We start from the raw sequence: 25,604 nt of genomic DNA on the forward strand, positions 1-25,604 counted from the left end.
GAAGTTCTGCTTGGTAGAGTTCGTTCTTGACTTATGAACGAGTCGTTCTTTAACCTTCGATAGCCCTCGGGCCTATTTGACTCGGACTTAGTGCTAGATTCTTTGTGTTCTTGGGCCATCTGAGTAGTTTCTCGGAGTCTGTAAGTTATATGAGTAACAAAGTATATGCCGCAAATACCTAATCTATAAATAAAAGAACTAGATTTGGGCAGTCCATGTGCATAATAACAGCTCTACTAAGCGAAATTGATAGAGACGGCAAATAAAAGATAAAAATTAATTTGAGGTAGTTTAGGCTAATTTAAGCAACACAAGATTACCATTTGCATCCTCTTTCAGGCTACTATCAAAGTTAAAACATTTTAAAAGCTCTCTATTGCTCTACAGACTTTGTAATTAAAAAGGGGAATCGGTTGATATGACAAGAGTGGGATCAGTAAAACCAGCAGAAACATCAAACCCCGGCAAGAAGTCGTCGCCGAAGATCACAGCCCCGGCCGCCAGAGCTCCGGCCCCAAGGCCCATCGCAAGTCCGGGCCCGCCTCCTCCCCGGCCCCGCGGAGGCGCCGTAGACGATGACGGGACGTTGATGTAAGTGTCAGAAAGACGATTCTGTCCCTGGAGGAAACTGCTGGGTCCATAAGCAACATTACTCGGCGGAAACGGATGCGGCGGAGGAGTTCTGATCATTGGATAGCTTGGCCGGACCGGCGACGGGGAATAGTTTCCCGGGAAAGGTATCGGATGAGGGTGAGAGTGGTTGGTATGAGCTTGAAACTGAATCGCCGGTTTGTGAAGTGAAGCCAAGGGAATCTCTGCAGGTAAGGCTTGTGAAGGCCCGTCCCCGGTAGCCAAGGTGATAGAATTACCATGTTTTTCGTTACCTATAAGGGACAAACTTGTGAGATTCTAAGCAAGGATTACATCTTCACCATAAAAAATAAAAAAATAAAACCAACCAAAGAAAATGAAATATGTACCTAGGAAAGAGTAAGGCTCTTCCTTGTCCTCGGAAACTCGTATCGACACGTCAATAAACCCTTGAGGTTTGTTGGAGCTTCCTCTGCGCAGCTGGTAGCTCCCGATTTCTCCTCCTTCTTCTTCGGCCTCGGAAGCCTTGTCGCGCTTCGCCAGAAACTCTCTCAGTAGAATCGTGGCCGTGCCTTGAAGCCTCTCGCGCAGGAATATCGGCTCTCTGCTGTAGACCTCGACGTTCAGAGCAAGCTCGTTCGGGTTCGACACCGAGTCGTCGAACGAGGCCGTGAACTTGGTCCTCCACACCGGGTTGGCGTTCCCACAAGAGTCGATCCTGGTGAGGTACTTGTTGCTCGGGTCGACCCACCCGACGGCAAACCATTGGAGCTTCCACAGAGACGAAGAACGCCTGAGCCCGCGAGCCGAGATCAGGCAGACTTCAATCCAAATTTTTCCCATGGCAAGAAAACGGGGAAAAGAGAAACAGTGTTTTTATATCAAGGCTGTGTTTTTGGATAAAGTGTTGGAAATGTGGGTGAAAAGATGTAGTGCATTATCAACAAGGCTACTTTACTTTTAGAGGGCGAGATAGTATTTTATATACCAAAGCACCATTATTGGGTAATCTCTATCCCCTGATTTTCATTCTTTTCTCACCTTTATCTTCCTGGCCAAAAGTGCCTCACAGGTGGGCAAGAATCGGATTTCGTGCACAGGGACATTATATTAATCTAATCATAAATATGGTTAAGAAGATTTTCAAATAGCCCACAGTGAGAACTGTGAACATGATATTAACTTTCAACACGTGAAAGGTCCTACCTGTTGAAAATGGCATTTTTTTTCTTCTTTCACTAGCTCTATGTTCACACACTACAATACAAGTTAGCATAACCATACCCATAAATTAAACTGGGTAAAAAAATGAAAATAAGACATGAGTTTGTGAGGTTCTATATTTACAGTCATCAAGGCTTCTGAACTCTAAGAGGTGTCTTGAGTGGTGGGATTAGCAAGAGCTTCCGACCGGCACTTGTCACCGTCTGATTGGTTGCTTCTGAGCTTGCTGAGGCACTCCGTGTATACATCATTGTAGTAGAGCTCAAAATGTCATCCCTAAATCCACATGCTTCAAAGAAAGGCCTGAGTGACAATAAATCAATAATAAAAACTTCAAGCATTCGAAAATTTCACACTTGTAATCTTTCAAGTAGGAATTAAACTTAATTATGTGCACCTCTCATCCTCTGAGCAAAGAGCTGCTATATCATAAATGTCTCTGCTTGTAAGCATTCTACGCCAAAGAGTTGGAACAAAAGGAAAATATTAAGAGACAAACAAACATCGATTCGTAATCCTCGGCTTGATTTGAATTACCTTAGGATTCTCTGAACAATCAGTCTTCCAATCCCTAATCCTCGCAGCGAAGGAACAACCTAGAGAGAGAGAGAGAGACAATTCAGTCAAATTCACTCAAATTGTTCGACACTGCACATAAGATCTAGAGCTATGATGACCTACCATGACGTCGTAAATCGCGGCCGTTAGTCCCAAATCGGAAACGGCTCTTCCGAAGCCGACCAGATCGCCGTTTTGCGGACTCACCGCGCTCCGCGGAGAATCCTCGCGGCGGCCGAAGACGGAGACGACAAAGGCGCTGTGAGCGAGCGCGAGGCGGAGCTTGCGGTCCTCGACGGGGCCGGCGGGGAAGCGGTGGCCGGAGAGTTCGCAGGCGGTGTAGAGGCGGCGGAGCTCGTCGGGGTTAATGTGAGAGGGTCTGGTTGAGATGTAGATCGGAAGAGACGAAGGAGCTTGTGGTTTGATTGGGTTTTTGGGTCTGGTTTTGATCCATTTGAGCTCCATGGTTGTCATTCTCTGCTCTTCGTTTCTCTATCAATTTCTGTCTGGTTGAGGCAGTTGGATAGAAAGCTAATCGGATTTATCGAATTACAGGATTGCCCTCCTATTAATAGACCCGTCACACGTGCACGATGGGTAATTTTGTTTAATGTAAAAAATTAAATGAAATATATAAATTGAATATGGAGTTTTTTTTTTTTTTTTTTTTTTTCTTCTTTGGCTAGAAAATATGGATTTCTAGTTTGTTTAGACTAAATAGAAATATAGAATAGTGTGTTATTTTTCAGGTATAGTATGACATTAGTCAAATCAGAATGAAACGACATTACTTATTGTTCATAAATAAAAGAAGAGTTAATGACCACAAAAATACTTAAAATTTTATATCGAGGACACAACTATTTTTTATGTTAGTTTTTAATTTCATTGTTACTATCTAACGGTCAAACTAAAAACTAACATTAAATATTTTACTTGTAAAAAAAATAATAATTAAGTGTATCCAACTTAAAACTTTGAGTATTTTTTTCGTCATTAACTCATAAAAAAAATTAAAATTAAAACATAATCAAATATTGAAGAAGAATCTCGGAAATAGTTTCCAAATATAATCGAAATTCTAGAGGTTGGGTTAAGTGTTAACGTTAATTTTGGAATTGGATAAGTGGACCAATCTCTCTTAGTTACTCTAATTAATTGATCAATTTAAGCTTAAAACCCTAGCGGCGACCTCCTACATTTTCCATTGTAATGTTTTTTGGACTGTTGGCTCATGACGGTTCGAACGAGGGAATGTGACTGGGAGGTTATCTTTATCGAGAAAGAGTGGTAAGGTTTAGAGGTTGGGTTCGGGAACGGCGACGAGAATTGAGCTAGCAACATCGAGCGGGTTTCAGTGAGGTCGCGGCGGCATGCTCGATGGATTGAGATTTTCTAAAGGCCTACATCTTTAACCCATCCGGTTCTCACTCAACATTGGTATGGCAGCTCTGATCCAAGGTGGTCTCTCTAGAAATTTTCGGCCTCATCATCACTTGTCCTTAGCTGAAATCTCTTTTTTTTTTTTTTTTTTTTTTTTTTTTTTTGCGCATGTGTTTATACTTTATATTGTTGGTTTATATAACTAGATAACAAATTTTGATTTTGAACATAAACCGATCCGGTTATTAGTCCAAGAATTAAAAACCGATAAATTGAGATTTGGCTATATTTTCTGGATAATAATTTTGCTATTATAAAGGATCAAAACGAAACCTAAGTAATATAGTCTCACCCCTACTTTTATTTTTGGTTTGCATTTGTGTTTATAGGTTATAACTTTATATTGCTGGTTTTATATAACTGGATAACCAAATTTTGATTTTGAACAGAGTGGTCCTATTATAAGTCCAAGAGATTAAAAACTAAAATTCAGATAATTTGGCTATTTAAAAGGAATTCAAAACCAAACCGAAGTGATTTCACCCCTAGTTTTGAACTTTAGATAATGCTTTCTTTCTTTTTTTTAACAAAAACTTTTGATAGTGCTTGATACACAATTACAAACCTATCATGGTATTTTGCCTAATTATTTCTACCGCGGTCTCTTCTTTTATGGAGGTTTAACTGCACCGCATGGCCTAATGCTGATTTGCTAGGATATTACTCATCTGTCTGCTTCTAACTAGTTCTTCTTAAAAATATCTATAAAACAATTATAAAAAATAAAAAAAACGTCTAGTCATTCTCACACCAAAATCCCTTAAAACAGACGAGCACAAGACAATATTTGAACAGATCTATTTTGTACGTGTAATTAATCACTTTATTACCACACAAGTATGTTACAATTTACAACTGGAACACTTTACACTCACATTTTACATACCCACATCCACAAGTCACTAGAAAACTATGTTAAAGCACTGCATTTTTTTTATAGGGTTTAGTCCGTAGCTCATAAAGCACGCGCAGATGCTCTTACAACCCAACAGCCATAGTCATCCATTCCATTACTTCCAGGGAATTTTCAACCATAGAGAATCGCCCTTATAGGAAAGACTAGGAGAAAGTAATCTCGAGATCCGCGAGCTGTTGGTTGGCCTTGACAAGTGGTCGTCATTCGAAAGCAAGCATCCTCGCCGGGATATACTTGAAACCGCACCAGAGAAAGCCAGTCTTTGCAGTGGTTCTGAATTCTGAACAAAAAAACGAAAGTCGGTGAGCCGTAAAAGTATATGATGAGTGCATGAAAAACAGTTATAATAACATAAATTTAGGAAAATAGCCAACTTAAATGTTTAACATTGATAAATAGCCAACGTTTGGTAAATCTTTAAGTAAACAGCCGTAAATAATGGCGTGGCCTAATATACGAAAGTTTTTTATTTATCTAAGATTTACGTCTGTAAATACATGAAAATGACTATTTACCTAAGATTTACTAAACGTCGGCTATTTAGCAATATCAAAAGTTTAAGTTGTCTATTTTCTTAATGGACCCAATAATATTAGACTTTTTAAAAAAATGATGGCTTACTACAACAAAGTTAATCACGACAATGTAATGTAAGTAAGATAAAATGTTTTTGGGTATAAAATAAAATATAAATAGTGTTCATATTCGACATATACTTTGTACTAAGCCAAATAAATATTATCAGCAACTACAACAGATTAGCTTTTTTGCATGGCTCCACTTCTCTTTTGTTGAAAGATTTTCTTTATGTAATTCAGGTTTTACGCATAACAGCATGGCAATTTAAATTCAGACGAACGATGCAATGGTTGATCGAAAGTAAGACAACTAAAGCTTACCAAAAAGCATATAAAGATCTGGCGGTCAAGATGCGATTCCTAGCAGAGTATCGCCGGAGTATGAGCCTGAAAAAACGTGATAAAATTCATAAACTAGAGTTCAACAATGTTCAGATACGTCAACATTTCAGATCATAATACAATAAATTAAAATTCCTAAATAACACCAATACATATGTGTACAATATAACTCAATTACGTACAATGTGGACTCCTAAACACTAGTTAATACCACTCCTTTTATCATAATTAGCAGTCAATCTAGTTTACGAAAAAGAAAAAAAAATGATTCAGTGGTACTATAAGGAGAAAAAAAAACAGTTTACGAAACAAGAACTATTTTCATTCCTATTATCCATATAATCAATGTAAACAAAACAGAAAACACTAATAACTCATAATAAGATATTGCAATCAAATTCACAACAAACATTTCCGATTATTATATGCTGCAACTCCTTGATGACACCATTAAAGAAAACTAGACACATAACATTATTAGATTCATAGCGAACATCAGTAACAAGTTAACTGTAAGTAATAGTTCCATGAGACAAACACAAGCAATTAATGAATTACCTTTGGTACGTCATTAGTCCGTTGGGCAACAATGTCTTCCAAATTACCAGACACGTCATCCTCCGGATCTTCGCTATCAATTACCACCAATGTCTCCATGATAAAGATCTGATCCTAAACCATCACAAGTAGATTTACAGTTAGATATTGACTCGACATATATAATGTTGATAGACTCAGAAATTCCATAATATAATAACGGTGACAAGTTCTATCCCATCAAGTCTACCAAAGAAATAAAATACAGCTTCACACAGAGCGATTCTTCGAGATTCAAGTACATAATAGGTACCATATGGAATTAAAACTCGTTAATCATCAAATATCGAATGTCCGCAGTGATCAGAAACAGATCTAGATTGAATTTCAGTTTGGTGGATATACAGATATTAGTATCATAGTATGCACGCACTTGTTATATTATGAATAAAGCCTCTTCAGTTCAGGTCTCAAAAGATTTCCACATAGAATATTTCAGCAGAACGAAAGTTAATATACTGGTCATCATCAGAGGTAAATATACTGAGGCACGAACACCAATCAGATTCACTAAACAATCGATTTATAAATAATTTCAGATCTAAATGAAATAAAATTAATAAAAGATCTAAACAACTAAATGCTGAAAATTGGAAAAAAACTGAATTCAAACTAGGGCTTAGAACTAAAATGGATCAATAAACAAGACAAAGTTTTTTAGTTTATAAAATCGGTATAAATATTATGCCAGGTTGATAAAATTCAATTCGGTCTCTTCAGATCAGGTTTCACAGTTCTTTCCTCATGAAATATTTCGGAAGAACGAAAGTATATTGTGATCATCCTCAGAGGAATATAGAAGCAAGGCTTAGCAGCAAATGATTAGCCAGCATGTTGAAAAAGGATTAAAGATCTGTTTTTTTGTTGGTGAGTGAGAGAGGGAGAGAGAGAGAGTATACCGAAGAAAATAAAACTCAGCGCCGCTCTAAGAAAATGAAAGTTCTTTCTGTCTGATGCTTTACATTCTGAGGGTTGGAGGTTCTTATATAATGAATTTTCAAGTCCATTAGGGCAAATATAGTCCACGTGGGATGACTTGGTATGATACTAGGTTAATAATTCTAGAAGATCTTTGTCATTACACGTGTGATGACTCGGTATGATACTAGGTTAAAAATTCTAGAAGATCTTTGTCATTACACGTGTGAAATTTCATTTAATTCTATTTTACACGCATTCGAATCGGTATGTCTCCTTTTATAACCCCGTAAAATCAAACACAACTCATCGCCTTTGAATGGATATTATGTATTTTTTTTAATTTGTAACTTAACGGGTCAATCCAAACATCACGTTTGGATATAGTCAATGTTTATAAACTTATTAAAAAATAGCTAAAAAGATGAGATAGAATTTGAATAAACCATTTAAATTTTTCATTTTGTCATTCCAACCATTTTTTTAGCTACAATGATTCATCACTCTTTCTCTTTTAATAACAGTTTTTTTTTTCCTCATCAAAACTTCAAAAATCCAAATATTCCTCATATAAACTCGAAATTGAGTGATTCCAAATCTTACGGATTCGTGGCGAGAAGAGATTCAAAAATTGTGTTGGATGAAAAATCTTGTCTACTACTGAAGAATTCCGCTAGAGTTCGCTAATTAGTATATTAATTATCATTAATTGTCGAATTTTTAAAGTATTTACATTTTTTCGTTAATTATAACATGTTTAATATAAGGATATTTAAGTCAAATATAATTGTCATCGGCTATTTTTCTAAACGTTTGCAAACGTTGATTACATCTCAATTTTATAGTTTAGTTTTCGCTACAAATTTACAACGCTTTTTTTTTAAAACATGAGTTAAAAATGATGCGGTGGCTTATTTTAATAGGGGATATAGATGGAGACACTATGTTTTTTGTTTGAATTTCTTTTTTAATGAGATTCCATTCGATTAGTCGTGACTCGTAAGCAATAAACATTAATTTGCTTACATTAATAAAATTGTGAGTAAGAAAATAATATAATTTAAAAATAATTAAAATTAGACTATAATTTGAAAAATAACCAAAACTAAGATTTAATTACAAAAATTCATCCCAAACTCTCACACGATAAACAAACTACCCCATAATCTTAAACGCAACAAAAGTATACCTTAAACTTTTACATTATTATACAAGTGCTCCTTCCATCTAAATTTAAGCGGATTTTATGTATAAAATAGTAAAAATCATATGTTCCCTTCTTTTTTCAATCCTCCCTCTCTACTTTATCCTCTAATTTTTTCTTCTTCTAGAAGAGAACATGTTAATATCTTCTTCTTCCAAAGTCTGTTCTTATCCTTTTACTATTGAGCTTATTAGTAAAAAAAAAGAAAAAAAAAAAAGACCTAAATATATTTATATATGAATATTCCCAGTCAAAGTTCTCACACCATTCTTTATCCTTACTAACCTTCTATATAGCATTACCATGGATAACAATTCAGCCATTGATATACCACAGTTAGATTCTAGAGAGAGAGATAGATTTGATGAATGTTAGAGAGATAGCCTCTTCTAACTGATTTCTTATTACTGATTCAATGATCATTGCTTTCTTTAAATACAAGCTATTTGTCTAACTAATTATAGTTATTACAAATAGTCAAACTTGTTAGCAATATTATATTAATATTGACGAAAATACAAGACAAGTTGCATGAAAGGAAAATAAAACGGAAATAACAAATTACAAATAAAAAACCGGCTACACCTTAGATTCGGAAAAACAAATCGGAGAAGATGGAAAGAAACAGTCGAGGCCCGTTGGACTGTTTCCTTGAAGCTTTTTATCGCTCTCCCACGGATGCTGGAAAACGTGAGTGAAAGCCTCCCAGGATACAACGACTACAGAGGTAAGCTTAGCACTAATAGGCTTGACTCTCGGCGAACTAGGACCTGTGCGAAACTATCACCACGACAAAAGAAAAGATAAAATTTTCTAGATAGGAGGAAATTCGAAACAGTGGGAGAGAAGGATTTGTTGTGTGTCCTCTGAATGAGAGCTGAAGCCACTTTTTATAGGCCAAGGCTACGGTTTTGAAATCCAAAAAAACGCCCAGCCTTATTTAACGCTCCTAATGAGGCTATTACAACCGGCAATTTAACGCATTGTTTTACTTTTCAAAACCGTGCAACGTCTTCAGCCTTTATGGCATTAACCCCACCGAGAAAAGGTGGCACATTAACCCCACCGAGAAAAGGTGGCACATTAACCCCTCTCGGCTCGGCTCGGCTCGGCGGCGGTGGTGCGCGTGTGTGTGTGCGCGCGCGCGTGAGGGGTTAAGGGTTAATCCACACACACTCTCCTCTCTTGCACTTGGATATCCACTAATTAAAAAGGATAGTATTTAAACACTACAACAACACACATCCCCACCCAATGTGGGACTCTTGGTATTCCACTTCCACAACACAATATAAATGTGTTTCTTTAGCCTACTTTGAGCATCAATTTCTCATTCATCCTAGGTCGATTTTGGCAAACAAATATTCAATTTTATACCCCTCGTTACGAGGAATCCATATCACTTGGAATTATTCAAATCCGATGAGTGGACCTCACTCAAATTGTTGCCACAAATCAGCCATACACATGTAAATAAATACTATTTATTTACTTATTTCCAACAAAACTAACAGCCATGTCACGTTATATGTCCACCTCCTTCATCTTCTTTATCTGATGTGGTTGATGAGGTGGCAGCCTCTCTAACTGTCTCCCTCAAGCGACATGGGGATTCTTCTACATGAAGCTTGGACTTCATCTTCACGAACCTTGATACTGAGAGGCCTTTAGTGAGAGCATCAGCTATTTGCGTTTGTTCAACACCATATCTCTTACAAAGTGAATGTTCAGCTCTATATGCTTAGCTCTAGCATGTAGTACTGGATTTGCAGCGACTCCCAGGTTATCACACCATATTACTGGTTTGTGACAAAGTTGGACATTGAGCTCACCCAACAGCGACTATATCCAGAGAATCTTAGTTGACACATGTGCTAGAGCCATGTACTCGTCTTATGTACATTTGGACTGCAGGGCTGGTACAAGGCTTCACTCCTATCATGTTTAGCCTTCTGAATAAGTCCACAATGTTCTTGGACTGATAAGAATAGCCCTATTCCGTAATATTTTATGTCTTTTTTGTACTGCAATTAGTTGCTTTGAATATCTCCCGAATCCAAAATTTAGACAACATATTTTTTGGGTTGAGTCGAGCTTTATTATTCGATATTCTCACGAATTCCATAATATATATATATATATATATATATATATATATATATATATATATATATATATCTACCCAAAAGACTACTCAAAAGCAAATTCTCCACTGTTGCGACCATCATCTGCCTCTCCATCCTGCTTCCCCCTCGGCTCGCGCTCCTCCATCTGCCATCGGAGCCCTCCGATCCAAATATCTCTGCAAATATATGGCGTCGCGAAATGTAGGACCGATGAGGCCGATGACGACGAGGACGATGGTCAGTGGGGATGGTCGCATGGTCGCACAAGGCGGAGGAGGCTGAACTTTTTTTGTAGCCTGTTTTTCGGATCTAATCAAGGCACTATTGAGTCATCGCACAAGGCGGGTGAGGCTAAAGTTCCTCGCGGCGTTGTGTGTGACAGAGATTCATTGTGGGTTGGGTGCTTCCGATTTATTTTGGTTTATTTTTGTCTACTTGTTGTACATTCTTGATGTTATTTTGTATTATCGTTGTCTGTGTATTATTATCATCTTCTTAAGAAAAAAAAATATGTCAAAATATTTGATGTTTATATATTTGTTTTTCATATTCTATAATTTATTATTTTCAATCATCATGTTCTTCTTTTGAAATATTATGCATTGATTAAGTTGAAAGAGATAAGTTCGGTAAACAAAATAAACTAAAATTTACAAAAAATAAAGTTAGTAATTTATAAATTAACAAAAATTAACACACATTAACTACAAATTGTTTCAATTCTACCCAACTAAAAATCCAAAAAACCTAAGACTTCCTTCAATGTTCTTCGGGGCGAGAATCTTTGTGGGGTATGGATCTTAGGGTACTTTCGGTTCGAGAATCTTTGTGGGGTATAGAACGTATGAAAAAGAATTTTTTAAGGTTTTTTTTTTTGTTAGATCGCGATGTGGGGAGAGAGTAACAGTACGAGAAAGTGTAATTCATTGAATGAGAGAGAAATAAAGGATTTTGGTTTATTTTTTAAAAAATTGGTTTAATAAATGTTTTCAACTTTTACAAGTCTGATATTAGGTTTATTGATATAATCAACATTTATTTCACTTTCTATATTGTGTTCATAGATTACGTTTATTTATTGTCTTCTAAATATTTAAAATTTCAATCTCAAGCGTCCATTATGGAATCCTTAACTGACGAAGTTGACTTTCTAAATGAGATGGCTGAAACATTGGCTAACGGCTACACAAAGGCATATTCGTTATTTTATATCCGTAAATTTCAGTAAATGATCACTAGATTATAACATTTATCAAACGTTGGCTAAATCCTAAAAACTATTTTTCAATTTGGCTACGTTGCTAGTCCGCCCCCGTTAAAAAACTCTCACTTATTTAAACAAAGAAAAAAATTGAATAAATAAAGAGTTGGCGCATGTCATCTTCCAAGTGTATCCGGGTTTTTTTTTTTTTTTTTTTTTGGGCGAAGTATTTATAAAATAAATAAATAAATAAATAAAATTATAAATAAGATACGAGAGGTCATCTCCACTTTATTATTATGCGTGTAATCACTTCAGTAATACAATGAAAAAACTAATAAATATAGCCGACCCAAATAAACAAAACCAAGTTTCAAAAAAATAATAATAATAAACAGAACCACATTGTATATCAACTGTTGCCATCTAGGCTTATTTTTTCATGTAATATATAATATATATATATATATATATATATATATTAATATATATATATATATATATTAATATATATATATATCTTGGGTTATATTTTAGGAATCTGAGACATGACTGGATTACGATTTTCTCCAAATAGTTGTTCATATCATTAATATTTTCTCACTACTGTGATCCTTAGCCTATAAAACTAAGAAATCACCTCCTGGATTTCTCCCCCTATTTACAGAAAACAATAAGCAAATAATTAAATCCTAAAAAATCCAAATCCCCGCTAACCTATAAATTAGCTTTCTTAACGTATCCTAATCAGCCGCCGTGGTCCCATACTTTCAAAAAATAAAAATAAAATCCTAAGAACACTGCTGAAAAGAAAACAAAAAGAAGCCATGATTAATAATTCCCCGAGCAGCCCTTCCAAGCAGTGACGGTCACAGAGCAAGTCTTCAACAAACTCATCGCTTAGTCTCCGCCGTCGGACAATTCATGGAAGCTAAACTTCCCAGGGTTCGTTTCCTAGTTATTCATGAAAGATATATATAAGTAATAAAAAAAAAACATCAAGATTAATTGTTTATTAAAATATACATGTATAGGAAACGAAAGAAATAAAAGCAGACGAAGCAATGTAAACTAAGAAAATACAAACTAAAATCTCTTTAGATATTTCAATTCAATAGACATGCAAGTTTAGTCAAGACATGAGATTTATAACAAAAATCCATGCATAAATCAAAACTTACAAGTTATAACTGTACATAATAACAATTAAATGCAAACAATGATTTCATGAGAGAAACAAATGGCTAATGATTTACCTTTGGTACGTCATTAGTCCGTTGAGTAACAACGTCTTCCAAATTACCGTTCATGTCCTCCTCCGAATCTTCGCTTTCAATGACCAATAATATGTTCATTATATAGATTTTAACCTAAACCACCACACAAGTATAGAATAATGACAATTAGATATTGAATCTGGCAATAACATTGGGTTTTACAGACAAAACACATCCACGTAACCAACACACAACCCAAACGACGGAACAACACTTCTTAAGTTTTAACGCAGCAGTTAAAAAATTATTACAGAGTTTATAGGCATCATAAAAACCTAGAATCTGGCATCTTTTGAGAATCATTTATCGTATGTGTATTTGTGTGCATAAACAGATCTAGATCCAATCTAGACAAAACACAATCATATTTAATCAATACACAATCCAAAACGACGGAACAATACTTTTTATGTTTTGACACAGAGCAATTTAGATTCCTAAAAAACACACACACAAACCACAGAACAACTTGAGACATACTAAATATATATATGCATCATAAAAACTTTGAAATTAACACCTATTGAGAGTCCAATATCGCATGTGTGTGTGCGGGTATAATCAGATCTAGATTGCATATGAGATTAATAGATATTCAAGTACGTAATAGGTACCATAAAAAAATATTTGAAATTCGCACTCATCAATCATCAAAATCGAATATATGTGTGTTCAGAAACAGATCTAGATTGAACTTCATTTTGGTGAATATACAGATATTAGTATCGTAGTATGAACGCTGTTTGTATATTATCAATAAAGCCTCTTCAGTTCAGATCTCAAAATATTTCCACATAGAATATTTCAGCAGAACGAAAGTTAATGTACTGATCGTCATCAGAGGCAAATATAACTGAGGCACGAACGCCAATCATATTCACTCAACATTCTATTCGAAAATAATGCCAGGTTTAAGTAACTAAATGCTGAGAATTGGAAAAACTGAATTCAAACAAGGGCTTAGAACTAAAGATGGATCAATCAAAGAAAATATACAGGACACAGGTTTTAGTTCATGAAATCGGTATATATATTATGCCAGGTTAGTAAAATCTAACTCGGTCTCTTCAGATCAGGTCTCACTAGTTCTTTCCTCATGAAATATTTCGGAAGAACGAATGTAATTTGTGATCATCCTCAGAGGAATATAGAAGCAAGGCTTAGCAGCACAACACATGATTAGCCAGCGAGTTGAAAAAGGATTAAAGATCTATTTTTTTGTTGGAGAGAGAGAGAGAGAGTATACCGAAGAAAATAAAATTCAGCGCCGCTATAAGAAAATGAACTCTTTTTGTCTGATCTCTGATGCTTTACATTTTTAGGGTTTGTGGATGCTTATATAATGGATTTTCAAGTCAGTTAGGGCAAATGTAGGCCACGTGGGATGACTCCATATGATAATTGGTTAAAAATTCTAGAAGATCTTCGTCATGACACGTGAAATTTCATTTGATTCTATTTTACACGCAATTCATTCGAGTCAGATCTTTTGTCGTTTTGTGTATCATTTTATTTCCGTGTAAACTTAAACACATCAATGACATCATCACTTTTTAATGGATATTTTTTTTAAACATTAGTTTAAACTTAAAAATGACGAGGTCACTTATTTTTATTAGCGGACATAGATGGAGAGGATGTCGATTATAATTTTGCCAAAATCAGAGCTAGAATGAATGAGAAATTGATGTGTGAAGTATGCTTTATGTCACATTGAGAAAGTGACAGAATGGACGAACTGACTAAGTCATTCAAGCTCGACTGGGCGAGGCGAGCTCGACTAGACGAGCTCGACTGGGCGAGGCGAGCTCGACTAGATGAGCTCGACTGGACTTAGTGACGAAGTCATTCCAGTTCGACTGGACGAGCTCGACTGGTTTTAGTGACGAAGTCATTTCAGTTCGACTGGACGAGCTCGACTGGATGAGCTCGACCAGACAGAGCGTACTTTTGAGACTTAAAGCCAACAGTTTGGATTCTTCAATTCAATGGTTCTTTGAGCTTTAAGTACTCTTTATGGCTGTGTAATAATGCCATTAAGGCTGAAAAACGTGTGACTGTTCACTTGGCCGTGAGTTGAAGACGGTGGTTTAAATGGTTGTAATAACCTGCTTTAAATGCCTTTAAGGCTGGACACTTTTGGAACTTAAACCAACGCAGCATTGGCCTTTATATATAGAGGCTTGCTCTTCTCATTCGAACATATACACAGAAACACATAGTTTCCTTTGCTCCTCTCAGCTTCTTCTCTCTCCCAGAAATTGTTTTTCTTTTTGTAGTCGGTGTTCAGTTCTGTTACAGGTTTAGTTCGCCGGAGAAGTCCGTTTGGTGCAAACCTCTTCTCGCTTCCGCCGTTGTATCCTGGGAGGTAAATTGCTCGTCGTTTCCGGCACCCACGGGGAGGGCAATATTACTTTAAGGAAACCGTCGAACGGTCATCGGCCTTTGCTTTCCATCTTGTTTTCCTTCGCTCATAATAGTGTTGTGTTGTAATTTTTATTTCCTTTGTTCTAAGCTGTCGGTTTTATTTTTCAAAAAAAATAATAATAATATTATTATTGAAGTAATATTTCTAACATCACGGATGAAAATGAGCTACGAAATTACAGTAGTGATAACCGTTGTCGAGATCGAGATAAAAGCAAAATCAAATACTCTACTTGTAACGTGTACGAACGCCACGCATCAGAGTGCCGAAAATTCCACTCTGATCGAAAAGAAGAGCCCAGTCTCATTCGGGATCCAGACAAGGATCCAATGCTCGTGTCACCGAGAAAATTGAAGAACCGATGGTTATGTAGTTTATGTGTGAGAAGAAGACTCGCAATATAGATCTAGATGAGAGTATCCAAGTCTAGATTATATGAGAAATTGTTAGTTATTTTAATCTAACAAACTATTATAGGTCCGATTTTTGAGGCATTTAGTGCGACAATCGTCGCAACGGATGCCTTTATTTGTTCTAGTGTTTATGTATTCTTCATTTGGTGTCTTTAATCTTAGGGTCAAAACCCATAGTGACGCACAATAGTTTTTTCTGTATTTTTATTTTTTTAATGAGATTCCGTTCAATTAGTCATAAGAAAACAGAAATTAAAAGATTTATAATTTAAATAAAGTGTAAAATAATTAAAATGTCTATAATTTAAAAATAACAAAAAAATAATCAACTAAACAAATTTTAAATAACTAAACCACTAAAAAGTAGTGAATTGGTAACTCTATCGTTAATTATAAGTAAATAATTGTTCAGATCACATAGACAATTCAAGCATTTCATATATATTTTTTGTCCATTACGTAAATTTGGTTATTAACATAAATTTAGCCATGCTAATAAAAAGACATGGCTATCTAATTATTATTAAAGAAAAATTAGTTGCATAGTAGTTTTTTATATTTACAACGCTATATATTTAGAGAACCCATAGTTAAATTGTGATTAAAAATTAAAAAATTCCAAATGATTACAACTTTGCCTATAATTTGAAAAATAATAACAAAAAAGATATAATTACAAAAACTCATCTCCAATTTTTAGACCATTAACATAAATTATTGTAACTAATTAAAAAAAATATGATTTTTTTATTAACATAAGTAAATGATTTAGAATATAGTATATGATTTATATAACTTAAATAATTTATATACAATGTAAAAAACTCTAAATAAATACTAACATTATAAAATAAAATAAAAGAATACAAATCAGATATATTCTTGAAAATAAATTTGCAACTCAAGTGCCAATTATTGGAATATATAGTGTCAAATAGGGTTTGAGCTAGAAAGATTAGGGTTTGGGAGGGAATTTGATGAGAGATTAGAGTTTGGGTGTGGATATGGATTCTTGTTGGATATAAAATAAAAGGGTAATATATTAAGACATTGTATAGGTGATAAATATGCAAAAAAAAAAAAAAAAAAAAAAAAAAAAAACACACGAATGCAATTTAAACTTATTTGTGATACAAATGAAATAATGTGTTATTGTTGTGACTTCAACATCAAATTCCACATACTAATTATAATAAGACATAAAAAAAATGTAAATTCAAATGATTTATTTCAGCCAGAGCTAATACACTTCATAGCATTCATTTTATACCATATGCTCTACCACTGACACATTATTCTTTTAAATAAATTGTAGCTTGATATTTATTATTGATCATCATATCTTGTTGACGATAATTTGCACACCATGGCCGGGCTCGACGATCATTTTATAGGCAGGGCAGTGGCAGTAATTGGGAGAGAGAGAAAAGACGAACTTGGAAACGATGAGGGCAATTATGACTTTTAGCTCGGCCATAGCGAAATTCTTGGCGAGGCAGAGGCGGGGCCCAATGCCGAATGGAAAGTAAGCCTGGTGGGTACTGTGGGCCTGGGCTTGGGCAACTCCGTTGGCAAAACGTTCGGGCTTGAACTCATTAGCATCCGGGCCCCACACATCGGGGTCACGGTGGAGGGTCGGGATGAGTGTCCATAGGCAAACGCCTTTGGGGACGGTGATGGACCCGATTTTGGTCTCCTTGAGGGCCTCCCTAGACACGAACGCCGCCGGTGGGTATAGACGCAACACTTCTTGGATCACCATTGTCACCTAATTATAAATTTAATATAGTCATTAATTGTAATTGTAATCAACATGACATTTTTGGAACTCATGAGAATGAAAATGAATGGATAAATGAAATGCATATTTTTTTTTCTTCCTTGGTCATTGCTAGTTTAATTTAAGCTCATAAAACTTAACAAATTCCAAGCTAGCTATATAGATACATGAATTGATAGAAATTGTGTAAGTTGCAAATATTAAAAGTTCAATTACTCGTGAATGTGATGCATTTGTATAGTTACTAGACAAGAAATGTGACAATTTTGTATTTTAATTTTTTTAATAAAAGTTGGACTTACGGTTTTTAAATGGGGCACGGTATCTGCATCCGGAGCAGCATTGGGACAAATTAGGGCAATTTCTTCCCGGATCCGATCCTGCCAATTAGGGTGCAATGCTAGGAGCATGAGGCACCACGAGGCTGCCACGGCCGTAGACTCGTGTCCGGCAAAGTACATGCTCTTGCAATTGTCCACGATGAAGTGCTTGCACGCCTCCTTGTCCATCTTTTGGTCATTGCTAGCGGCCTCTAGGAGAAATTGCAACAAGTCCTTTCTCTCGGACTCCTTTTTTTGCTCTCGCTCTACAACGGTCTTCCAAATCAAAGATTCTATTTCTTTCTCGTACCTACTCACCTCGTTCTTCTTTTTGCCCCCGAAAATTCTGCCACGACAAAAAAATGATCACGACACCTCGATCCTTTATATTTTCTTAAATCATTGAACAACGCTAATTGCTTTTTTATTCTATTAAAATAAAATAATATTATGGGCCGCGACTCAAAACGTGAGACGCGAAAATTTAGTTTTCAATTTTTTCATCATACTCACAAATCTTATCCGTTTTTCATCCTATAAGAGTGTTCAAAACATGATAATTATTTAAAATTTTAAGGTTGTCATATTACCCAATACTAGTAGTGGATCCAAATAGAAATCCTTGAGTAGAGATAATGGTTTGGAGGCTTCTAAGCTTAGAGAAAACCTCTTTGCCTTTGGTGAAAGAGCTTCCAAAACAGGCCCTAGAGATCACATCTGCCGAGAGGCCTCTCAAGTCCTCATCCACTTTGATCTCTGCGTTCATACCTCCATTGGCCTCAATGCACTCTTCCCATTTCCTCACCATTGCCTCGGCTGACTCCAACATATGCCCCACCATGCCCTGCCAACACATGTAACATTATTCAGTGGGACCCACTTTATGAAAATGTAAATTATTAAAAAACATAAATCATAGAGACAAAAATATCAGCCCTACTTCAAATTAATTATCATCATGAGGCCTTTTGGTTTATAGAGAATTAGAAGCCATTTGGTTTTGAAGTATTACCTTGACTTTGTCCATGAAGAACTGGGGAGCAACTATTTTCCTTTGGTGTGCCCATGAAGCTCCATTGGATCTCAAAATGCTATTGCCAAGCATCGGTGCGAGCCTCTTACTCACATCAGTAGGCTTGCCCAAATCCAATGTAATACTTTGATTCATTTCTTTCACTAACTCTGGGCGGTTGATATACAAATGTTGCCTTGCCCCAGTTGAATACGTGTATAACGATCCTGTAATTTTTATGATAAGTTTCAGCAATTTTTATATGCTCAATCACGCCACAAAACAATTATATGTATATATATGTTATAATATGAACAAATAGCTTTCAAAAAAAATATATAAAAAGTTTGACAATGTTTTAATGGACAACGTAACTTTGAATATTTTGTTAAAATTTTATAATATCTATTAATTTATTGGAAATTTAATATTGTAACTATTTTACTAATCAATTAATTTTTCAACTCATATCATTTTGTGTGGAAAAAAAAAATCATTTATATGAGCGTTAGATAACTTGTGCATTGGATTTCAGCGTAGAAATATACACGTGTATATTAATTATTCAATTTATCTCCATGTAGTGGGACATCTTGTTTTCTCATCAATCAAAAGCTAGTTAATAAAAACAATATAGCTGACCAATTTCAATAATGAAAGGCGACACGAAGAGCTACACAATTTCGGAATTTCGGAAACTCAACCAATCAAAGCGTTCTTCTTTATTCAAAAATTCAATATTAAAAACGTAGCCTAAGTAAATCCCCGATCAATAAAAATAGACATGGAATTGAGTACCAGAAATTTCATTTGTATATTTTTATATTGCAAATGCCGGTGATAGAATTCAAGGTAAAAACATGTATTTGGCGTATAGTTCAAAGTTCAAACATCACTTAATGCAGTCAATATGCACTGTAAAAAAGAAAAGTTAAGGCTGTCAATGTTACCAACTATATATTTAATAAATTCATAGTACAATTAATGTACATTAAATATAAAATTGCCAAGTTGTTATCACATAGATGATTATCCCCCAATACTTTGATGCCGCTGAACTCAGCAAAACTAAAACTAGACTGTACGTCCAAAATCGAATCCAGATTTTCTATAGAGCGATTATTTATAGAGATAAATCTCCATTAATATACTATAAACAATAACGACACGATTTTAGAGTTATCCAAATATCCTATATCCGCTTATTATTTTAGTACAAAGAAAAAATTAAATGTTATTTGGAGCTATATTAACTTCACCTCGTGTACTACACTTAACAATTAAACAGTAACGTATTTGGATTTTGCCAAGCAAGACTATTAGAATGACCATAAAATACTTTACAACAGATTAAAATGAAAACGTTACACATGTGTCTTGCATATATATCAAAGATATTTCATATAAATATAAAATAAAATAAAAAATTACATTTCATGGCGATAACATCAATATTTTCGCTATCAAACCAATAATATATAATATGGACATATTTAAAAGCCTATTAAAAAAATGAATAACTAATTGCATATTAGCCTGATAAAAATAAAAATAAAATTGAGTGTTAGCCATGACTAGGGTTATAGAGAAGGAAAAGAGCTAGCTTAATTACCATATTCTTTTCTCCACTGTTCAAAGTAAGGGAAGAGAGTGGATGTGTAATCGTGAGCCACGAACTCCTCCGATCGCTGATCGGCCGCCGGAGAAGATTTGGCGGCCCTGAGTTTGATCTTCTGCATCTCCGAGAGGTTTCCGTACAGAAACGACGGCGTTGGACCTTTGATGCCTTGCATTCTCAGCTTCACTCGAAGCCTCTCGAATTTCAACCACACGTTGTTGTATAAGTGAACCAAAACCCAAACCAGTCCTATGAATAGTAGAGACATCAAAACTCTCACCCCAACTATGATATTATCATTAGAATTCCATAGTAATTGACCCATCTCTCTCTCTCTCTCTCTCTCTCTCTCTCTCTCTCTCTCTCTCTCTCTCTCTCTCTCTCTATCTCTCTGCTGTTTGAGAAGTGTGTGTATTGTGTATTGTTTTGTGCTATGTTTCGTCATTGATCGTGAGTGTATGCGTCTATTTATAAAGAGAGAGAAAGAGATTAAGAGATGAATAGATAGAGATGGATTGAGTTGTATTTGACAGATATAGAAAGACAAAGTATAATTGATTCAAAAAAGAAAAGGAAAAAAAAAAAAAAAAAAAAAGAAAGACAAAGTATACAGGTCCAATATTAGTCAATGTGTGAAACAGGTTATTATTAAATTTGTGGATAAGTGTGTTTGCGCGTGTATTGGCTCTTATAGAAAATACACCCATATGATGTAACAAAAAAAGGGGCCTCAATTATATGTGACCTACTAGTTACTCTGTTATTCTTAAATCATATATTGGATATTTTTAAATTGTGATGCCATATATTAGATCTTGAGATCGTTTTATTGTAGTATAAGATCAATAATAATAGTATTTTCATGTTAAATAATATATTACCCAAAATAGTCTCGTAATAGATATTATATCAGTAATTTCTATGTATTTTGATGTTTCTGTCTCTTTTTTGTGTTTTCTTTTAGTGTCTTTTCAATCAAAATAAATTAATTTTATTATTTTAATCTATTTTTAAATAATATAAATTATTAATTAAATAAAACGATGATATGTCTTGTTTTGATTGGGACTAAAAGAGACATAAAAAAAGACAGATGATCTGAATTTGTACAAATGTATATCAAATTAATTTCACTGCCTCGCGCCCAAGGTGTGTAATTACACTGAATCCTCCATCTAATTATTATTGGTACGTCGCTTTCATATTGAAAGGATGGAGAAGACTGAAGAGAGAGGGGAAATGTTTATATGATTTGGTTTTCCTTCTTTTTTTTTAATTTTTTTTTTTAATACTTTCAATTAATTTGTTTACACAGGTGGTGACTCAAAAAGCTGATTTTGTATTTGAGGTATATAGTGACAAATGACTTTCATAAACAGCATTTAGTTGGTTTGTGGCAGTAGATGTAGATATATATCTTATGATTTTTTAAACAATAAATATGTCTCATCCCACGCTAAATTTAGTTAGTGTGGGTTGGGGTTGCTCTAGCAAATAAAGAGAAGATAAATCCCAAGATAAGTTTGACCAATAGATAATCATATATATATATAGGAAGTTAAAGGGATAACTCAGTAAATATATATATAGTGTACATCCACGTTGATAGCATATTTCCCTAGTATACATTTTCAAAAAAAAAAAAAAAAAGGTCATGTCCCACATGATTTGTATCTATAATTATTTTTAAAGCTACTAAATTTTAGATAAATAATTTAATCTAGGCCACTTGAAATTAATTTAATAAAAAATAGATATGTTTCAGTTTTCAGTGTAAATGTTATTCATTGATCAGTCAAAAATTAAAAATATTGTTAACATTTTTTTATATTAATTAATTCGGCATATTAGTTGTAACAAATTCGACTGTTTGATTGACTTATTAGTAACCTTTAATTGTATCTCAATTAATTGTAATTTGTAACAAAATTAGCAGTTACTTATTAGTAAATTTCTATTGTTTTATCTCACAATTATTTGATTGCGATACGTTTGTGGAAGTTTCCCGAAGTGTTCAGATTATGTTGCAACATATTTGGTCAACGTATTTAGCTGACTTTTTAAATCCGATTTTGTTCAAATTTTCAGCAATATTTAAGGGTCCAGAAGTTGGAAGTCAACTTTGGAAGATCTAATTTGTTGCTATATATATTTGTTTTCACAAAATCCTCACGCATTCATAATTTTCATTCGAAATTTTTTTTATTTGAATACTTTATTTTTGTTTGAAAGTTTTGAACTAGTTGTTCAAGCTTTTTTATTGTGTACACTCTCTAGTTTAGGTGTTCCTATATGGGTTCATTGTGGGTATAAGAAGCAGAGAATTTGTTTTTACTTTGAGAGAACGGGAAACACGTTTAGATATCTTGTAAGAGATATTCTGTGGGAACTGAAGGGATCTCGTGCTTAGTGAGAGTCTAAGTTGTTATTGAAGAGGATAACATAGGTTGGGTTAACTAGCGAGAGAGTCGTTTGAGAGTAAATCTTTATTGTACTACGTTATCGTAGTAAATTGCTTTCAACAGGGAAAAGTCTTTCACATGTAGGCACGACTTGCCGAACTGGTTTACCAATTTTGGTGTCTATTAATTACTTATGCACTCATATCATTTATATTTCAGATCTCTAAATTTCTTCAATTGTTGTACTTTCTGTTACAACACTTTTTGCAATAATTGCGCAAAAACAGTAATTTCAGACACTATATCTTTCTTCTTTTTCTTTTATAATTTGCTTGAAATATCGACACTATATCGATTTCTACATATTTAACCTCTATGTATTTGATACTTACCTAGTTATTAATTTAATATTTTATCGTTACAAACTAAAAACTAGGGATGGCAATTTCGTGTTCGTATCGTAATCGTGTCGTGTTAATCGTGTTTGCATAAATAATTGTTAGAACCAAATCCGACCATTTATTAATCGTGTTTGAAGTTTAGATCCAAATCCGACCATTTATTTTTTTTACAGATCCATAACCGTTTAAATTAAACCATTTAATAATTGTGTTAAATGGTTTATTTAATCGTGTTTTAATCGTTTTTATGAACTTAAACTTAATTCACTATTTCAAGATGATTTAAATCTTGTAGTCAGGAAAATCTAGAAAAACTGCGTAAATTCAAGTATTCTCCATCACTTCTGTCAAGTTAACGTCTCACTCAGAGTGAGTCACTCTTCACCACCACCACCCTATCAAGATTCAATATATTAGTATTGTTCAAACTTATACACTTTTTATACATACACAGCTTAGGTTTTTAAATCAAATATAACTAAGAGCTAGATTGACACCAAACCAATACCACCAAGAGCCTCTAAATGAAATGACGTGAACCATCACCACCCTATCACCAAGCTTGTAGGCCAATGATACACGGTGATCATAAGAGACACGGCAATAAATATATAGCTGATTGGGATCTTTAATGAGATAGCTCAATGCTAAACCAAATACGTGGAACGTAAATTGTTTAGTAACCACAACAAACAAAACTAGCTATTAACTAAAATAGTCTTCTTGTTAAAATAATTAAAACAACATAACCTCAGCAATCAACAATCACCTCAGAACAATCAGCAATCAATAATCAACAAACGAAAAAATTGGTAGCTTGATATATTGAATCATAGAATCATGTCGACAATCACCCAAAGCACAAATAATTACATAACCTCAGAGTATGAAGAAAGAAAAAAACTCTCAAGAGACAAATATTTCCTAACTGTGGGATCCACAAATTCAAAATCCCAAACAAAATCAGAATTTTTTAAGCAATAGTCTATGGTTAAAACAAAAAAAAAAAAGATTTTAAATAAAAACCTTTACCTTGAAGGGGGAATTCCCGACGAGCGACGAGGAAAAATTCACGCATAGAGGAATAGGCTAGCTTTGGAGAGTAATGGGGACAGAGGGAATTAGAATGAAAGAGATGGAACAAAATAAAGAGAAAACAAACATTTTTCAAAATAACATGGAACATATACAAATCAATGAAAAAAACAGTCTAGACAATTAAACAGTTAGTATTGGCGATGGCTCGGCTCATGCCACCAAGCAACGACGGTGTACGGTGTTCGAGTTCTGCAACAGAAAAAAGGGGAGTGATGTACCTACCTGGAGTGAATGTTGCAAGAGTAGTTGAGGAGGTGAGGAGTGGTGTCGGTGCGGCCGCTGAAGCTTGGCAGGGACATGTTGATGGACGGTCCCAACCACTTCCACGTGTCATGTGGAGTGACTCGAACAGCATTACTCATTCCCGAACTCCTCCTTCGACCCGCCGTGCTCTGTTCACATCACACTCATCAAACCTCCTTTGGACTGAACAGGATCGGAATGTATGTGCTTGCCATGGAATGGAATGGAGTTATTACCTTCGAAGAAGACGAGAAGGTGGCTGGGGAGTCCGACTTCGCGTCGGCCGTATTTGCAAGCTTCGTCGCTGTTCACAAACACCTTTGTAGCCCATCTACACACCCACACACTCTTCGCAATCAACTCTCAAATTTGTTTGATGCCATGTAAATTAAAATAATGAGTGTACTAACGTGTGTTGCGATTTAAAAAGAAAAGAAAAGAAGGTATTAGTGGAAGTATTTGGAAGACGGAATCGTTGGAATAAGAAGACATATGTGCAGTACTTACGCGCAAGACGTTGGAGGGTTCCACACGAGGCCAGCGATCACCACAACGACTCCGAGAGGAGAGGCGGTGAGGTAAGAGACAGACCAATCATGGAAAATGTAGGGATCGCCGACGAAAGCAACGGTGGAGAGCGAGGTCAGGAAAGCAAGAACGAAGCTTAAGAAGAAGCGACCGTGTGATGATGATGAGTGCATTGGAAGAGGAAAGAAAGCAGAAGCCCTTAGTTTGTTAGACTACTAGAGTGGGTTTTGACGATAAGGGGGAGAGAGAGAGAGAGAGAGAGAGAGAGAGAGAGAGAACCTTGCTTGTTGCTTTAATGTTGTGGTGTTGATGTTTTATATTTTTAGCAATAAAAATGGAAACGAAAACAATATAGGGAATTTAGGTGAATCTAAAATATTTGGAGG

The 25,604-nt window shown here is 34.9% G+C and overlaps 3 protein-coding genes and 4 non-coding genes across 8 annotated transcripts; all 7 read right to left on the reverse strand.

Annotated features, from left to right (window-relative positions):
* Positions 1-254: 254 nt before the first annotated feature.
* Positions 255-1,879, reverse strand: LOC149379796 (Calcium-dependent lipid-binding (CaLB domain) family protein). 2 transcript variants are annotated; one of them, XM_089603468.1, is made up of 3 exons: positions 1,798-1,879; positions 981-1,412; positions 255-884 (listed from the first exon to the last, which is right to left on the reverse strand). In XM_089603468.1, the coding sequence occupies exons 1-3, from the start codon at positions 1,877-1,879 to the stop codon at positions 397-399; spliced, it is 1,002 nt and encodes a 333-aa protein (XP_089459594.1). In that variant the 3' UTR covers positions 255-396. The 2 variants fall into 2 exon arrangements, with proteins under 2 accessions (XP_089459594.1, XP_089459596.1); XM_089603470.1 differs by lacking the exon at positions 1,798-1,879 and having other exon boundaries at positions 981-1,436.
* A 60-nt stretch (positions 1,880-1,939) lies between these two features.
* Positions 1,940-2,910, reverse strand: LOC149379797 (Acyl-CoA N-acyltransferases (NAT) superfamily protein). Its single transcript, XM_089603471.1, has 4 exons — positions 2,497-2,910; positions 2,353-2,411; positions 2,213-2,269; positions 1,940-2,118 (listed from the first exon to the last, which is right to left on the reverse strand). Exons 1-4 carry the CDS (start codon positions 2,845-2,847, stop codon positions 1,944-1,946), a joined length of 642 nt encoding a protein of 213 aa, XP_089459597.1. The 5' UTR covers positions 2,848-2,910; the 3' UTR covers positions 1,940-1,943.
* A 3,731-nt stretch (positions 2,911-6,641) lies between these two features.
* Positions 6,642-6,725, reverse strand: LOC149379798 (small nucleolar RNA Z159/U59). The gene has a single exon (XR_016294326.1). It is a non-coding gene; the product is annotated as a small nucleolar RNA Z159/U59 (small nucleolar RNA).
* Positions 6,726-6,959: 234 nt separating this feature from the next.
* Positions 6,960-7,042, reverse strand: LOC149379799 (small nucleolar RNA Z159/U59). Its single transcript, XR_016294327.1, has one exon. It is a non-coding gene; the product is annotated as a small nucleolar RNA Z159/U59 (small nucleolar RNA).
* A 6,694-nt stretch (positions 7,043-13,736) lies between these two features.
* LOC149379800 (small nucleolar RNA Z159/U59) lies at positions 13,737-13,820 on the reverse strand. Its single transcript, XR_016294324.1, has one exon. It is a non-coding gene; the product is annotated as a small nucleolar RNA Z159/U59 (small nucleolar RNA).
* A 216-nt stretch (positions 13,821-14,036) lies between these two features.
* On the reverse strand, positions 14,037-14,120 carry LOC149379801 (small nucleolar RNA Z159/U59). Its single transcript, XR_016294328.1, has one exon. It is a non-coding gene; the product is annotated as a small nucleolar RNA Z159/U59 (small nucleolar RNA).
* A 2,835-nt stretch (positions 14,121-16,955) lies between these two features.
* LOC149379802 (cytochrome P450 714A1-like) lies at positions 16,956-20,983 on the reverse strand. The gene is made up of 5 exons (XM_089603337.1): positions 20,541-20,983; positions 18,929-19,155; positions 18,507-18,760; positions 17,899-18,262; positions 16,956-17,584 (listed from the first exon to the last, which is right to left on the reverse strand). Exons 1-5 carry the CDS (start codon positions 20,869-20,871, stop codon positions 17,153-17,155), a joined length of 1,608 nt encoding a protein of 535 aa, XP_089459463.1. The 5' UTR covers positions 20,872-20,983; the 3' UTR covers positions 16,956-17,152.
* Between the last annotated feature and the right edge of the window lie 4,621 nt (positions 20,984-25,604).

Source organism: Urtica dioica, chromosome 12 (genome assembly GCF_054948205.1).
Source record: "Urtica dioica subsp. dioica isolate 48M chromosome 12, U.dioica_male_clone48M_v1_H2, whole genome shotgun sequence".
NCBI classification, from domain to species: domain Eukaryota; kingdom Viridiplantae; phylum Streptophyta; class Magnoliopsida; order Rosales; family Urticaceae; genus Urtica; species Urtica dioica.